Source organism: Rutilus rutilus (genome assembly GCF_951802725.1).
Source record: "Rutilus rutilus genome assembly, chromosome: 16".
Taxonomy (NCBI): Eukaryota; Metazoa; Chordata; class Actinopteri; order Cypriniformes; family Leuciscidae; genus Rutilus; species Rutilus rutilus.
Genome location: NC_140224.1, coordinates 1,493,431 through 1,512,250, shown reverse-complemented (window position 1 = coordinate 1,512,250; position 18,820 = coordinate 1,493,431). Strand labels below are relative to the sequence as shown.

Here is an 18,820-nt window from a genome sequence, read left to right as displayed (position 1 = left end):
GGCGCCAGAGGAGGAGAAGAACACACACACACACACACCTACAGGGAGCACCAGAGGGAGCAGGAGAACACACACACACACACACACACACACACACACACACACAACACTCGCTCGTTTCTCAAGGAAAGGAGAGATTTTGAGGAATGTTAGTGCTGCTCTTTTCCATATAACGAGAGATCTTACTGTATCACATGATTTCAGCAAACAAAGTTACATCACGAGTGTTTCCATGTTCTCTGTGAACCCACACACCACTGTCTATACATGATCTTTACCTGTGAGTTACACATCTGTAGACATTTAATGACACATCTGTATAATAACGAGTCATTGGTCAATATTCTCAAGGAAAAGGAGAGATTTAGAGGAATGTTAGTACTGCTCTTTTCCATATAATGACAGACTGTAGCAGTGACGGAACATTTGCGAATCACTGGTTTTCAGTCATGTGATTTTAGCGAACGAGGCAAAGTCATGAGTGTTTGAATGCTCTCTGTGAACCCTATATATGATCTGACCTGATCCCGGATCAGTTTTATACGTTTGTAGACATTTAATGACTCATTTGTATAAAAACGAGTTGTGGTTATTGGTCTGATTAACCAAGATCTCCGTAAAACAATGATTTAATAAAATAACACATTCTATAGAGACACTTCATGCTATTAGATGATTTGTTAATTGCATTTAATAGATTACATATTGGTTTGTTCTTGTTATGCTGTAATAGCGATTCGACTCATTGAATCATTTGGTTCAATTGAATCAATGTTTTAAAAAGCTTTGTTTCTCACATCACTAGATCGCAGTAACGAGTGCAGTTAAAAAACACAAATTAAGCACTGAAACAATTATTGGGTCAATGACAAATATAGGAGTCAAAATTTTAAATTAATTTGCACAGAACAAAAACTTTTATTCTATTTTATAGCAGAGCAAAAACAGAAACTGTAAAAGCAGGGGCTGAACATTCAGAATGTGTTGCTCGTCAAACTAAACATTATATAATTAATTAATTAATCATTATTAAAATATATTAATTATTTTAGTCTAAATGCAGTTTAAAAAAATGGAATATAAAATTCATAAAATTAAATATATATATTATATATCATAACTATAAATTTATTTGTAATATTTACTTTTCTATTTTATATATATACTGTATATATATATATATACAGACACACACACACTATGTGACAAAATCAATCACAAGTCACAGCCAATCAGAAGAGAGTGTGGGCGGAGAGAGTCTACTGTCTCGCCCGCACAACGAAATGGATATAAGCAAATATTCAAATAAAAACTATAATTTTTTTAAACACATAATGAGTGACAGATCTGACAATCTTTCTCATGAAATATATACTTCATTGTTTACATGCAGCAGAATTTACAGGTTAGCAGGTTATTTACAAGATTTGAAGTAAATTATCCTTCGCTTTCAATATGGATATTACAGTCATGCACAATAACATACAAACTCAAACTAACCCATTTTAATATTATACAAAAAACATTTGTATATATAAATTAAAAAATTAAAAAATTAAACTCTCTTGAATTCATATAAATTACTATTTCATAAATATTATGTTTTTGGAGAGTTGCACCACATGACATTTTAAAACTTGTCATGAAAAATTAATTACTATTAATTTTAGTATTTAATACATATAATTATAATCTTATATAATATAATGTAATGTAATATAATATCTAATAATAGCCTATAATGTAATATATTAGTGCTGCGCAACGATTAATCGCATCCAAAATAAAGATTTGTGTTTACATAATATATGTGTGTGTACTGTGTATAATTGTTTTGTATATATAAATACACACACATGCATGTATATACAGTACTTAAGAAAAATGTGTTTAAATAAATGTATTATCTTTTTTTTTTATCTTGACACAGTCCTGAGAGCCAATGACATCATTTCCTGTATATATACTGCATTTATTAATTATCTTTATGAGTTTTGTTTTGTTTCTGAAGCTTGACATTCGCGTTCACTGCAGCCTGTCATTAAACAGAAAAGAGTCGGTCTTTATAATCTCTCATATTTTCCTCCAGTGAAACAGCATGTGTGTTTGAAGTGATGTGAGCAGGTGTGTGTCAGTCAGTCAGTGTGCATTGTGTGGTTGATCACATGACCGTACCTTGAGAAATGCCCAGCGCCGCGTACACGCCGACCCTCATCTCCACCTGCGCCTGCGTTCGGTTGGACAGCGCGTCGTTGGTCCAGGCGCTGAGCCAGAAGTTCGCTCCGATCGCAGCGGCGCTCTGACAGCCGTAGAGGAAACAGATGAAGAGCGACAGCAGAGGCCCGACAGCCTTCATGTACTCCCAGTACACCTTCAGCTTCACCTGCACACACACACACACACACACACACACACCTTCAGCTTCACCTGCACACACACACACACACACACACACCTTCAGCTTCACTTACTCACACACACCTTCAGCTTCACCTGCACACACACACACACACACACACACCTTCAGCTTCACCTGCACACACACACACACACACACACACCTTCAGCTTCACTTACTCACACACACCTTCAGCTTCACCTGCACACACACACACACACACACACACACACACACACACACACACACACCTTCAGCTTCACTTACTCACACACACACACACACACACACACACACACACCTTTAGCTTCACCTGCACACACACACACACACACACACACACACACACACACACCTTCAGCTTCACCTGCACACACACACACACACCTTCAGCTTCACTTACTCACACACACCTTCAGCTTCACCTGCACACACACACACACCTTCAGCTTCACTTACTCACACACACCTTCAGCTTCACCGACACACACACACACAAACACACACACACACACACCTTCAGCTTCACCTGCACACACACACACACACACACACACACACACACACACACACACACACCTTTAGCTTCACCTGCACACACACACACACACACACACACACACACACACCTTCAGCTTCACCTGCACACACACACACACACCTTCAGCTTCACTTACTCACACACACCTTCAGCTTCACCTGCACACACACACACACACACACACCTTCAGCTTCACTTACTCACACACACCTTCAGCTTCACCGACACACACACACACACACACACACACACACCTTCAGCTTCACCTGCACACACACACACACACCCTTCAGCTTCACTTACTCACACACACCTTCAGCTTCACCGACACACACACACACACACACACACACACACCTTCAGCTTCACCGACACACACACACCTTCAGCTTCACTTACTCACACACACCTTCAGCTTCACCGACACACACACACACACACACACACCTTCAGCTTCACTTACTCACACACACCTTCAGCTTCACCTGCACACACACACACACACACACACACACACACACCTTCAGCTTCACCTGCACACACACACACACACATACACACACACACACACACACCTTCAGCTTCACCGACACACACACACCACACACACACACCTTCAGCTTCACCTGCACACACACACACACACACCTTCAGCTTCACCTGCACACACACACACACACACACACACCTTCAGCTTCACCTACACACACACACACACACACACACACACGTCACGCACGGAGATGAGAAGGGTGTGTGTGGACTTATCTAACTCTGGGGGATACGGTGAATAAGCTGAAGTCCCAAAAAGTCGTGTGTTCCTTTAAGCTAAAGACGTTTATCTAACATATGTAATGCTTATTACAGAACGCTGTTTCAGTCTCCAGCAATCCTGCATCTGTTGAACGTGCCTGTGATGGTTCCTGTGTTCCAGACGAGGGCAGTCAAGAGTCACTCACCCGTCCAGTCACACACACACACACACACACACACACACACACACACACACACACACACACACACACACTCACTCACCCGCCCGGTCTCTGTGGTCTCCGCCTGGATCAGCTTGCTCTCCGTCTGACACACACACACACACACACACACACACACACACACACACACTCACCCGCCCGGTCTCTGTGGTCTCCGCCTGGATCAGCTTGTTCTCCTTCTTCTTCTCCTCCTTCTCCACCGGTGGCTCTGAGTGTTTTCTCTCACTGCAGCGCCGGCGCCGTGACATTTTCTTCGGGTTCTCCGGGTCATTCGACATGATGCTGATCTGCCTGTGAGTGACAGAACAACACTGATATATATACTGTACTCTCAGACCACACACACACACACACACACTGATCTGCCTGTGAGTGACAGAACAACACTGATATATATACTGTACTCTCAGACCACACACACACACACACACACTGATCTGCCTGTGAGTGACAGAACAACACTGATATATATACTGTACTCTCAGACCACACACACACACACACACACACTGATCTGCCTGTGAGTGACAGAACAACACTGATATATATACTGTACTCTCAGACCACACACACACACACACACACACACTGATCTGCCTGTGAGTGACAGAACAACACTGATATATATACTGTACTCTCAGACCACACACACACACACACACACACACTGATCTGCCTGTGAGTGACAGAACAACACTGATATATATACTGTACTCTCAGACCACACACACACACACACACACACACACACTGATCTGCCTGTGAGCGACAGAACAACACTGATATATATACTGTACTCTCAGACCACACACACACACACACACACACACACACTGATCTGCCTGTGAGTGACAGAACAACACTGATATATATACTGTACTCTCAGACCACACACACACACACACACACACACACACACTGTGAAGAAAACTGATATATAAACTCTATTGGTTTTGATGATTTTAAGATTTTAAGAAATGTTCAGATTATTATTTTGGATATTTTTAACCCCCTGAAGATCATGATCTTCCTCTTTAAAGTAACAGTCTCTTGTATTCAGAAATTTCCATTCAACGCTATTTTTAATCTTAGTGCAAAGGAGGCCGAGTCTAATGTAGTGAATGTTACATTTTTAATCAGTTCAAATTCAAATAATAAAATATTTTTTTATATAAAATGCACACCAGATGAAGCTAGTGTGCCGCTAGAGTTACTGACTCCATCGCGGCTTCATTAATATTCAACTGATGTGATATTAAGCGGAAACACAACAAACTGCCCTGTCTATCATCAGGCGGAGGGCAGAGAGAAGCAGTGTTTGCCGAGAGCCACGTCTGTCGTCGAGAAGTGTGTATAAAAGCAGAAGTCACAACTGGCACAGCGAGAACACATTAAATATGCATGTGTACCTCATGAACTTTCTGCGGGCCTCGTTCACAACCGGCTCATTATCCACCATATCTGTGTGATTACTGAGAGCATCGTCAGGGAAATCCTCCTCTTCATCAACCAGAGACACTGAAGGAGACCAGGTGATACAAACACAACCAAAATAAGTCAGAAATAAACAAATTAATACTCATGTATTATACATAAAAATTTAATGGATGGATGGATAAAATGATGAATAGAATAAAATGATGGATAGATCGATAAAATTATGGATAGATAGATAGATGATAGATAGATAGTTGATAGATAGATAGATGATAGATAGATGATAGATAGATAGATGATAGATAGATAGATGATAGATAGATAGATGATAGATAGATAGATGATAGATAGATGATAGATCGATAGATCGATAGATAGATAGATAGATAGATAGATAGATAGATAGATGATAGATAGATGATAGATAGATGATAGATAGATAGATAGATAGATAGATAGATAGATAGATAGATGGATGATGGATAGATAGATAGATAGATAGATAGATAGATAGATAGATGATAGATAGATGATAGATAGATGATAGATAGATAGATAGATGATAGATAGATGATAGATAGATAGATAGATGATAGATGATAGATGATAGATAGATGATAGATAGATAGATAGAAGATAGATAGATAGATGATAGATAGATAGATAGATAGATAGATAGATAGATAGATAGATAGATAGATAGATAGATAGATAGATAGATAGATAGATAGATAGATAGATAGATAGATGATAGATAAAATTATGGATAGATAGATAGATAGACAGATAGATAGATAGATAGATAGATAGATAAAATTATGGATAGATAGATAGATAGATAGATAGATAGATAGATAGATAGATAGATAGATAGATAGATAGATGATAGATGATGATAGATAGATAGATGATAGATAGATGATAGACAGATAGATAGATAGATAAAATTATGGATAGATAGATAGACAGATAGATAGATAGATAGATAGATAGATAAAATTATGGATAGATAGATAGATAGATAGATAGATAGATAGATAGATAGATAGATAGATAGATAGATAGATAGATAGATAAAATGATGGATAGATAGATAGATAGACAGATAGATAGATAGATAAAATTATGGATAGATAGATAGATAGATAGATAGATAGATAGATAGATAGATAGATAGATAGATAGATAGATAAAATGATGGATAGATAGATAGATAGATAGATTATAGATAGATAGATAGATAGATAGATAGATAGATAGATAGATAGATAGATAGATAGATAGATAGATAGATAGATAGATAGATAAAATGATGGATGGATAGATAGATAGATAGATAGATAGATAGATAGATAGATAGATAGATAGATAGATAGATAGATAGATAGATAGATAGATAGATAAAATGATGGATAGATAGACAGATGGATGGATGGATTTATGTATGTATTATAAATAATATCTAATATTTATTTATTCAGCATAAATAAATTAATATTTTCCAGCATTATTTCCCCCGTCATATTTACGTGTGAGCTCCTCCTGGTCCTCGATGATGTCCTCGAGCGAGTAGTTCCTGAGGAACTCGGCGAAGGCCCCGTTCTGCTGGAGCAGCTCCTGATAGGACCCCGCCTCGGACACGCCCCCGTCCACCAGAACCAGGATATTATCCACCTGAGGGAGGAAGCTGATGCCGTGCGTCACCAGCACACGCGTCTGCGGGACAGAGAGCGGCACACTTCAGCCGGGGGTTTAGAGGCCAAGACCAGCGTCACCAAAGGGTTACTCACACAAAACTGAAAATACTGTCAGTAATTTCTCACCCTCATGTTGTTCCAACCCCGTAAGACTTTCGTTCGTCTTCGTAGGCTCACTATTGGCCGACGCTGGTCATGTGTGTGATGCTGGCCAATAGTGAGCCTCCGTTCTGACGTACAACCCAGAAGCGCTGCGCTGTTACACTATGTGAACTCACTCAGAGACACACAGAAGAACATGAAGAGTTGAAGAAAGTCCTTATTTTTGTTTGTTTTTTGCGCACAAAAAGTATTCTCGTCGCTTGATAAGCTTAAGGTTGAGCCACTGTCGTCACTCGGACTATTTTAACGGTGTCTTTACTAACTTTTCTGGGATGGCAGATATCGATTACAGAGAAGCCTATGGAGGAGTGAGACAGCTCTCAGATTTCATCAGAAATATCTTCATTTGTGTTCAGAAGATGAACGCAAGTCTGACGGGGTTGAACAACATTTCATTTTTGGGTGAATTAACCCTTTAATGGCCAGCCTTCAGTGTGCACGAACCTTAACCCCTTCAGCCGTGACTTATTCACGATACAGCACTAGCCTCGAGTGCCTCATTGCTTTTATAAAACGGTTACCACACAATACAAATATTAAAGCCAAAAAATATGTTTCAATGCAATTTTCACGAAGTAAAATCACTAAAAGCCTTCCTTCCGCTGGAAAAAATAGTCCCTGAACGTGAACAGCAACAGAAGTTAAATACATTATTTCACCACTAGATGGCGGCAAACACTGTCTTGTGAGTCGGCAATGAGTGAGTCAGTCAGTAGAGGAGACTTTTATATTGAAAGAATTTGTGACAAGACAACAGACAAATGTCACGGGAAACCCCTTAACTGTTAAAAGGACAAGATATAGCAGCGGACATTCAAACAGATTTTTTTTTATTATGAATATAGGACTGACATCCTGAAGTAAAACGCTATACTGTAAATGCAGGTAACGTTACACTCGCTTACTCGATCTATAAGCTTCAATGAACAATATCAATAAGAACATAGCCTATGTTTACATTGCTAAGAGTGGTTGCTAGGGGTGTTGTGTAGTGATACATAGAACCATTGGGTGAAACACAGCTATTGACCAATCAGAATCCAGGACTGGAACTAGCCGTTTTATAAAGATGAATGACCAATTACGTTCTAATCTTTTTAAAGCAAACATTCTATAGTCAAACTGATTAATAGGCACAGCTAAAATCACTTAAAAAGTGAAATTAAAATAAATATCAGACAGCAATAGATAATAAATAAGTACCTTTCCCTTGAGAGCCCCTTCAGGCCCGATGACCTTGTCAAAGATGTGTTTGGCAACATGAGCGTCGACCGCAGACAGAGGATCATCCAGCAGAAACACATCAGACTCGCTGTACAGCGCTCGAGCCAGACTCACTCTCTGCCTCTGACCACCTGACAGATTAATGCCCTGCACACACACACACACACACACACACACACACACACACACACACACACCAAACGTTATGGCAAAAGCTGTTACAGTTAAATATGATCAATTATATCATATGCAGATTAATCCAATGAATTGCAAAAAAAATCACATTTCTAATCAGTGTAACACATTACAAGTAAAGTAATCAGACGCAATTAGTTACTTTTTTAGGGAGTAATGCAATCTTGTAACGCATTACTTCTAAAACTTCCCCTAACACTGTTTATAGTTGATATTTGTTGCATGTTTTGTACTTGAATTGCTCAGATGATAAGAAAAACAATTACAGAATTGATATACTGTCACGTCTAGTTTTGGTTGTTTCCTGTTATGTGATTCCCTTGCCATCATGTGTAGTGCTTCCCTTGTCTGATGTGTCATGTTCTGATTGGTTCACATCAGATTGCCTTTGTTTTTGGACTGTTTGAGAATATTTTGAATAAACTGCATTTGGGTTCTCCAAGCTTGCCTTCAGTGGACATCTGATTGCATATACAGGCCAGGAATGATTAAATGCATATTTAAAAAATAAATAATATTAATTACTATAAAGTAGTGTATAACATATGTTTCTACATAATTGTTTCTACTAAATAAGTGTTAAACTGACAGTTTTGTTGTTGTTGTAAAAACAGTGTAAAGTTTAAAAGTCATGCATCAGATTTATGTCCTGCACACATTCAATTTGTTCATTTTAATGTGATTAATTATATGATATGCTGATAAATTAATATAATTCATTGCAAATATTTGCTGTGAAAACAGGCTTTGTATTTGGTAATTAATTGCATTGCTAGAATTGCTTTGATAAGAAAACCAATGATTAAATGTCTTATAATTAAAGTATATTAAATACTATACAGCATATTTTTATATAATTAACTGCATTAAATGAGCGTGTTAAACTCACAGCCCACAGCACTATTGAGAAGTGGACTGAACTCCCTGTACCTTCTCCCCGATCTCAGTCTGGTCTCCTCCAGGAAGCACTTCCAGGTCAGGGGTCAGCGCGCAGGCCTCCAGCACATGCCTGTACTTCTGCTCCTCGTAGGGTCTTCCGAAGAGGATATTGTCCCTGAGAGAGGAGTTCTGGATCCAGGCCTGCTGTGGGACATAAGCCACCGATCCCTGCCGGAAGAGGAGAGCAGACCACCAGACAGATTAATACCCTGGACACACACACACATACACACACACACGCATGCAGGGCACGCACACATACACATGCATGCACGCGCACACACATACACACACACACGCACACATGCATGCACGGCACGCACACATACGCATGCATGCAGACACACGCACACATACGCACACATACGCACACGCACACATACGCATGCATGCAGACACACGCACACATACGCACACGCACACATACGCATGCATGCAGACACACGCACACATACGCACACGCACACATACGCATGCATTGATTACTGTGTGTGTGTGTCACACACACACAGGACCTTCTGCTGCTGCTGATCTGTATCTGTGAGGTAGTAAAGAAGCCTCACCCGTATGGAGATCTGGCCCTCGAGCTTCTCCATCTCTCCCAGTAGAGCAGACACCAGTGAGGTCTTCCCACAGCCCACGTGACCCACCACTGCCAGCAGAGAGCCCTGAGGCACCAGCACATTAATGCTGCACACAGGAGAGAGAGAGGGATAGATAGATAGATAGATAGATAGATAGATAGATAGATAGATAGATAGATAGATAGATAGATAGATAGATAGATAGATAGATAGATAGATAGATAGATAGATAGATAGATAGATAGATAGATAGATAGATAGATAGATAGATAGATAGATTACACATATGAACAAAATTCCGTTCCACTGGCTCATAAAAATATACAAAAAAAATGCTACAACGTGCATTAAAATCTAGCACTAAAAAGAGTTTGAAAGCGGCATATAAATAATGATATTGCACATGGTAATTGGCAGCATATAAATCCAATTTTTTGCACTTTCTAAGTGGTGGCATATAAATACAGATATTCCAGAATATTGCAAGGTTAGGTTAGTTTAATACCGCATAAACCATGTGTTTCTGCTGCAACAATACATTTGAAGCTCTGACTCATTTACTCGTGTGCATGCATATATTCGTGCGGAAAAAAAATGCATGAAAATGTTTTCACACAGAAATATTGATGCTTAAATATTTTCACAGTTTTTTTCTGAAACCACATGCATGTGAAAATAACTCAGAGACATGGAAGGTGTAAGTGCTTTTATATAAATTGTTATTATAAAATACTACATAACAGTGTATCTTGTGTCTCTCAAAAAGATTCTGCAATAAAATGCAGTCGATCAAGTGAAGTCTAGGCCTCTGTTAAAGTGTGTGTTTGTTTTGTGCACACTTGGCTTTACTGGAGTCATGTGCAACGCCCTTATATGGAGATAATGGGTGTGTGTTATGCTAATTAGGACCTGCTGACACGCCCCCCTCATTTAGAATGGACCCTTTTCACATTTCCAGTTCCATAGTGGTGAACAGAAACTACAACATATATATTAAACTGTGCTAGATTTAAGATTGTTAAAGGGATAATTCACCCAAAAATGAAAATTATGTCATAAAAAAAAATATAGTGCTGGGAAACGATTAATCGATTAATGTGTTTACATAATATACGTATGTGTGTACTGTGTATAGTTATTTTGTGTATATAGATACACACACATGCATGTATATATTTAAGACAAATGTGTTATTAATATATGAAACATTTATATTTATATATAATATAAATTATGTATAAATATATACAGTATATACATGCAAATATATACATGCATGTAGGTATTTATATATACAAAATAATTATACACAGTACACAAACTTTTATTCTGGATGCGATTAATCACAATTAATCATTGCCCAGCACTAAAACACTCTGGAAGCCCCATCAACTTCTTTTGTGTTCAGCAGAAGAAAGAAACTCATACAGGTTTGGAACAACTTTAGATCACAATCTGTGAAAAGGGTTCATACTCTGGATTCATCTACATTAGAACGAGGATAACAACAGATGTAGGTACGAACGCCACATTACGAGTGAATGTGTTTAGTGAACATTGAGTTCTTACTTGTCAAGAGTGACCTGGTCTTGTTTGGCCCATGCGAATTTCCCATTGACAACCGTCACGGCATATTCTGAAGAGAGAGAAAGCGTGAGTAAGCTGAAGTGCGAGTTCAGTCATGATGAACAGAGGTTTCACAATGACTCAGCATGAGAACAAGAGCCGTTCTCATCAAGTGACGCTTGTGTTTGCTTGTAAAACTACCGGAGGTGTTGTTTCTTCTGTCCACACTCTCTGGATCCAGTTCATCGTGATTCAGGAAATCCTGGATGCGCTTCAGAGACACGCTGGCCTGACGAAAGATTACACAACCATGAGTCGAGAAGTGGGACAGAACTAGTTCACAACACATCAGAAAGATGATCTCATTCCAGGAATATACTGTGCTGAATATTTCGCAATCGTTTCAACAATCAGAACTGAACATGCATGAATCTGCCACATAAAACTAGGTCAGATCTGAATATATAACATATGTTATATATTCAGAACTGACCAAGTTTTAGAAAAAGTAAGGCAAAATAATTGTCTGCCATCATCGGTCATCTGTGAAATAAAGCTGTTTATTTCTATATTATTATCTGTGAAATAAAGCTGTTAAAGATATATTTATTTATATTTATTATATTACAAAACCTTTCTATAAAAAAAAAAAAATTAATATTTTTATTTATTTTTATTTTTTATTTTTATTTTTTTAATTTAAAAAATAGAAAGTTTTTGTAATGTTATACACTACCGTTCAAAGGTTTATGGTCAGTAAGAATTTTTTTGGGGAAATAAATAGATACTTTTATTCAGCAAGGACGCATTAAATTGGCCAAAAGTGACAGTACAGACATTTATAATGTTACAAAAGATTCTATTTCAAATAAATGCTGTTCTTTTGAACTTTCTATTCATCAAAGAATCCTGAAAAATAAAATGTATCACAGTTTCCACAGAAATAAGAACTGTTTTCAACATTGATAATAATCATAAATGTTTCTTGAGCATCAAATCATCATATTAGAGTGATTTGTGAAGGATCATGTGACACTGAAGACTGGAGTAATGATGCTGAAAATTCAGCTTTGATCACAGGAATAAATTACACTTTACTGTATATTCACATAGAAAACAGATGATTTACATTATAATAATATTTCACAATATTTACTTCATTTTACTGTGCTTTGGATCAAATAAATTCAGCCTTGGTGAGCAAAAGAGACTCAAAAACATTAAAAACTCTTAAGAACGGTAATGTTTATATATAATTTTTAGTGTTAATCGACAGCGTCTGTGACAGCTCTAAAGTTGTATTAAACTGTGAATATCTGTAATATTGAGAAGCGTGATGAAGTGAAAGCTCACTTGTACGATGCTGCTGATGACTTGTGGAAGCATGTTCAACGGGAACCTCAGGATGTTGAACAGAGACAAGGACACGAAGGCCTTCTCCGCATCCAAGATGTTCTTTTCATCCACGGTCACAAAGACAGCAAACGTGGTCAAGGCCACCTGAAGGACATCAAGAGCACAAGCACACACTCATTACAGGTTCAAATTTAGACTTCAGCAACAAAAACATGGTTTTCACATGCACTTTCAGCATTAGTCATGTTTCCTACATACGTCATGACTAATGCACTTTTGAAACATGAGCCGGCAACTTGACGCCTAGATAAGGATCTACAGCATATCAAAGAGAAACATTTTGCATTTTCCTCACACTCTAAAAAATATTGGGTTGTTTTTTCTACCCAAATCCTGGGTTGAGCCTTTTGGGTTATTTTTTCAGTGTTTGGGTAGTTTTTGTGTTACACAGATCCTGGGCCAGACGTAACAACCCAGTGTTTGGGTAGTTTTTGTGTTACCCAGATCTTAGGTCAGACGTAACAACCCAGTGTTTGGGTAGCTTTTGTGTTTCCCAGATCCTGGGTCAGACATAACAACCCAGTGTTTGGGTAGTTTTTGTGTTACCCAGATCCTGGGCCAGACGTAACAACCCAGTGTTTGGGTAGTTTTTGTGTTACCCAGATCCTGGGCCAGACGTAACAACCCAGTGTTTGGGTAGCTTTTGTGTTTCCCAGATCCTGGGTCAGATGTAACAACCCAGTGTTTGGGTAGTTTTTGTGTTACCCAGATCCTGGGCCAGACGTAACAACCCAGTGTTTGGGTAGCTTTTGTGTTTCCCAGATCCTGGGTCAGACGTAACAACCCAGTGTTTGGGTAGTTTTTGTGTTACCCAGATCCTGGGCCAGACGTAACAACCCAGTGTTTGGGTAGCTTTTGTGTTACCCAGATCTTAGGTCAGACGTAACAACCCAGTGTTTGGGTAGCTTTTGTGTTTCCCAGATCCTGGGTCAGATGTAACAACCCAGTGTTTGGGTAGTTTTTGTGTTACCCAGATCCTGGGTCAGACGTAACAACCCAGTGTTTGGGTAGTTTTTGTGTTACCCAGATCTTAGGTCAGACGTAACAACCCAGTGTTTGGGTAGCTTTTGTGTTACCCAGATCTTAGGTCAGACGTAACAACCCAGTGTTTGGGTAGCTTTTGTGTTACCCAGATCTTAGGTCAGACGTAACAACCCAGTGTTTGGGTAGCTTTTGTGTTACCCAGATCTTAGGTCAGACGTAACAACCCAGTGTTTGGGTAGCTTTTGTGTTTCCCAGATCCTGGGTCAGACGTAACAACCCAATGTTTGGGTAGTTTTTGTGTTATCCAGATCCTGGGTCAGACGTAACAACCCAGTGTTTGGGTAGCTTTTGTGTTACCCAGATCTTAGGTCAGACGTAACAACCCAGTGTTTGGGTAGCTTTTGTGTTACCCAGATCTTAGGTCAGACGTAACAACCCAGTGTTTGGGTAGCTTTTGTGTTTCCCAGATCCTGGGTCAGATGTAACAACCCAGTGTTTGGGTAGTTTTTGTGTTACCCAGATCCTGGGTCAGACGTAACAACCCAGTGTTTGGGTAGTTTTTGTGTTACCCAGATCTTAGGTCAGACGTAACAACCCAGTGTTTGGGTAGCTTTTGTGTTACCCAGATCTTAGGTCAGACGTAACAACCCAGTGTTTGGGTAGCTTTTGTGTTTCCCAGATCCTGGGTCAGACGTAACAACCCAATGTTTGGGTAGTTTTTGTGTTATCCAGATCCTGGGTCAGACGTAACAACCCAGTGTTTGGGTAGCTTTTGTGTTACCCAGATCTTAGGTCAGACGTAACAACCCAGTGTTTGGGTAGCTTTTGTGTTACCCAGATCTTAGGTCAGACGTAACAACCCAGTGTTTGGGTAGCTTTTGTGTTTCCCAGATCCTGGGTCAGATGTAACAACCCAGTGTTTGGGTAGCTTTTGTGTTTCCCAGATCCTGGGTCAGACGTAACAACCCAATGTTTGGGTAGTTTTTGTGTTATCCAGATCCTGGGTCAGACGTAACAACTCAGTGTTTGGGTAGCTTTTGTGTTTCCCAGATCCTGGGTCAGACGTAACAACTCAGTGTTTGGGTAGCTTTTGTGTTTCCCAGATCCTGGGTCAGACGTAACAACCCAGTGTTTGGGTAGCTTTTGTGTTTCCCAGATCCTGGGTCAGACGTAACAACCCAGTGTTTGGGTAGTTTTTGTGTTACCCAGATCTTAGGTCAGACGTAACAACCCAGTGTTTGGGTATTTTTTGTGTTACACAGATCCTGGGCCAGACGTAACAACCCAGTGTTTGGGTAGTTTTTGTGTTACCCAGATCCTGGGCCAGACGTAACAACCCAGTGTTTGGGTAGCTTTTGTGTTTCCCAAATCCTGGGTCAGACGTAACAACCCAGTGTTTGGGTAGCTTTTGTGTTTCCCAGATCCTGGGTCAGACGTAACAACCCAGTGTTTGAGTAGCTTTTGTGTTTCCCAGATCCTGGGTCAGATGTAACAACCCAGTGTTTGGGTAGTTTTTGTGTTACCCAGATCCTGGGTCAGACGTAACAACCCAGTGTTTGGGTAGTTTTTGTGTTACCCAGATCTTAGGTCAGACGTAACAACCCAGTGTTTGGGTAGCTTTTGTGTTACCCAGATCTTAGGTCAGACGTAACAACCCAGTGTTTGGGTAGCTTTTGTGTTACCCAGATCTTAGGTCAGACGTAACAACCCAGTGTTTGGGTAGCTTTTGTGTTTCCCAGATCCTGGGTCAGATGTAACAACCCAGTGTTTGGGTAGCTTTTGTGTTACCCAGATCTTAGGTCAGACGTAACAACCCAGTGTTTGGGTAGCTTTTGTGTTTCCCAGATCCTGGGTCAGACGTAACAACCCAATGTTTGGGTAGTTTTTGTGTTATCCAGATCCTGGGTCAGACGTAACAACCCAGTGTTTGGGTAGCTTTTGTGTTACCCAGATCTTAGGTCAGACGTAACAACCCAGTGTTTGGGTAGCTTTTGTGTTACCCAGATCTTAGGTCAGACGTAACAACCCAGTGTTTGGGTAGCTTTTGTGTTTCCCAGATCCTGGGTCAGATGTAACAACCCAGTGTTTGGGTAGTTTTTGTGTTACCCAGATCCTGGGTCAGACGTAACAACCCAGTGTTTGGGTAGTTTTTGTGTTACCCAGATCTTAGGTCAGACGTAACAACCCAGTGTTTGGGTAGCTTTTGTGTTACCCAGATCTTAGGTCAGACGTAACAACCCAGTGTTTGGGTAGCTTTTGTGTTACCCAGATCTTAGGTCAGACGTAACAACCCAGTGTTTGGGTAGCTTTTGTGTTTCCCAGATCCTGGGTCAGACGTAACAACCCAATGTTTGGGTAGTTTTTGTGTTATCCAGATCCTGGGTCAGACGTAACAACCCAGTGTTTGGGTAGCTTTTGTGTTACCCAGATCTTAGGTCAGACGTAACAACCCAGTGTTTGGGTAGCTTTTGTGTTACCCAGATCTTAGGTCAGACGTAACAACCCAGTGTTTGGGTAGCTTTTGTGTTTCCCAGATCCTGGGTCAGATGTAACAACCCAGTGTTTGGGTAGCTTTTGTGTTTCCCAGATCCTGGGTCAGACGTAACAACCCAATGTTTGGGTAGTTTTTGTGTTATCCAGATCCTGGGTCAGACGTAACAACTCAGTGTTTGGGTAGCTTTTGTGTTTCCCAGATCCTGGGTCAGACGTAACAACTCAGTGTTTGGGTAGCTTTTGTGTTTCCCAGATCCTGGGTCAGACGTAACAACCCAGTGTTTGGGTAGCTTTTGTGTTTCCCAGATCCTGGGTCAGACGTAACAACCCAGTGTTTGGGTAGTTTTTGTGTTACCCAGATCTTAGGTCAGACGTAACAACCCAGTGTTTGGGTATTTTTTGTGTTACACAGATCCTGGGCCAGACGTAACAACCCAGTGTTTGGGTAGTTTTTGTGTTACCCAGATCCTGGGCCAGACGTAACAACCCAGTGTTTGGGTAGCTTTTGTGTTTCCCAAATCCTGGGTCAGACGTAACAACCCAGTGTTTGGGTAGCTTTTGTGTTTCCCAGATCCTGGGTCAGACGTAACAACCCAGTGTTTGGGTAGTTTTTGTGTTACCCAGATCCTGGGCCAGACGTAACAACCCAGTGTTTGGGTAGCTTTTGTGTTTCCCAGATCCTGGGTCAGACGTAACAACCCAGTGTTTGGGTAGCTTTTGTGTTTCCCAGATCCTGGGTCAGACGTAACAACCCAGTGTTTGGGTAGCTTTTGTGTTTCCCAGATCCTGGGCCAGACGTAACAACCCAGTGTTTGGGTAGCTTTTGTGTTTCCCAGATCCTGGGTCAGACGTAACAACCCAGTGTTTGGGTATTTTTTGTGTTACCCAGATCCTGGGTCAGACGTAACAACCCAGTGTTTGGGTAGTTTTTGTGTTTCCCAGATCCTGGGTCAGACGTAACAACCCAGTGTTTGAGTAGTTTTTGTGTTACCCAGATCCTGTACAACTGGAGACGTAACAACCCAGCATTTGAGTTATTTATCGCAGACTTTTTGCGACCTCTTCAGGAGAGAGCAGTGCAGCTCAGTCCAAATGGTCTTCGGTAAAATACAGGTTTGTGTACATTTTATTTTATCTATAAATTCGTTCATTTGTTCTGTAAATCGTTTAATTTTATGCAAAGCAACATACAGGGATGTGATGCGAGTCACCTAATTGAGTGTTGCGACAATCTTTTCACGTGATGCAAACTTGGAAGGCTGATGCCTCGCATGAAATGTTCTGATTTTATTCAAAAAGATGCAGAATAATTTTTTTTGACTCTGTAGTGGCCTCAGCCATATTCTATGGAGTGGTCTGCTGGGGCAGCAGCATCTCTACTGCAGACAGGAAGAGACTAGACAAGCTGATCAGGAAGGCCAGCTCAGTCCTGGGGATTCCCCTGGACACTGTACAGGAGGTGGGAGAAAGGAGGATGGTAGCAAAACTATCATCATTGCTGCAGAACGCCTCTCACCCCCTGTATGTAACCGTTACGTCACTGAGCAGCTCCTTCAGTCACAGACTGATACATCCTAAGTGTCTGAAGGAGCGTTACAGAAGGTCTTTTCTCCCTGCTGCTGTTAGACTTTACAACCAAAGCTGTTCCCAGTAGACCAGTCAACAAAATACACTGTTATTACTTTTTAGCTGTGCAATAAACATCACCTGTGTGAAATATTACATGTAACATGTGCAATATTATGTGCCATAGTATTCACAATTAAGGGCAATACCACTTTAAAATATTACCTGAAATGCATATTTTAATTTTTTTCCCCCTTTTTGTATTTATACATTGTACTGTGTATATACTGTATATACTGTTATTATAGTATGTGTATATTCTCTTTTTTATTTATTTGCATTTATTTTTATTTCTTAATTTTTCCTGCTGTAACACAGAAATTTCCCCACTGTGGGACGAATGAAGGTTTATCTTATCTTATCTTATCTTATCTTATCTTATCTTATCTTATCTTATCTTATCTTATCTTAAATAGGCCACATATGATGTTAAAATATGTTCTCAGAACTGTACACTGATTGTTCATGGACAGGTTATGGAGTCACAGCATATTTCTGCGTTAGAAGTGTGGACATATTTCTTTCGTAAGTTAGAAATCCCTCCGCTGAACACGACACAGGAG

The 18,820-nt window shown here is 40.0% G+C and overlaps 1 protein-coding gene across 2 annotated transcripts in view; it reads right to left on the bottom strand.

The window, feature by feature from the left end:
• Window positions 1-18,820, bottom strand: part of abcc3 (ATP-binding cassette, sub-family C (CFTR/MRP), member 3) — an 88,422-nt gene that overhangs the window by 25,763 nt on the left and 43,839 nt on the right. For both annotated transcript variants that reach the window (XM_084433520.1, XM_084433519.1), the window contains exons 13-22: window positions 13,092-13,238; window positions 11,940-12,027; window positions 11,742-11,808; window positions 10,152-10,278; window positions 9,580-9,756; window positions 8,434-8,601; window positions 6,901-7,087; window positions 5,344-5,452; window positions 4,069-4,225; window positions 2,176-2,383 (exon numbers count right to left, since the gene is read on the bottom strand). In XM_084433520.1, the coding sequence (XP_084289646.1) occupies window positions 2,176-2,383; window positions 4,069-4,225; window positions 5,344-5,452; window positions 6,901-7,087; window positions 8,434-8,601; window positions 9,580-9,756; window positions 10,152-10,278; window positions 11,742-11,808; window positions 11,940-12,027; window positions 13,092-13,238 (1,435 nt within the window). The remainder of the gene's footprint in view (window positions 1-2,175; window positions 2,384-4,068; window positions 4,226-5,343; window positions 5,453-6,900; window positions 7,088-8,433; window positions 8,602-9,579; window positions 9,757-10,151; window positions 10,279-11,741; window positions 11,809-11,939; window positions 12,028-13,091; window positions 13,239-18,820) is intronic.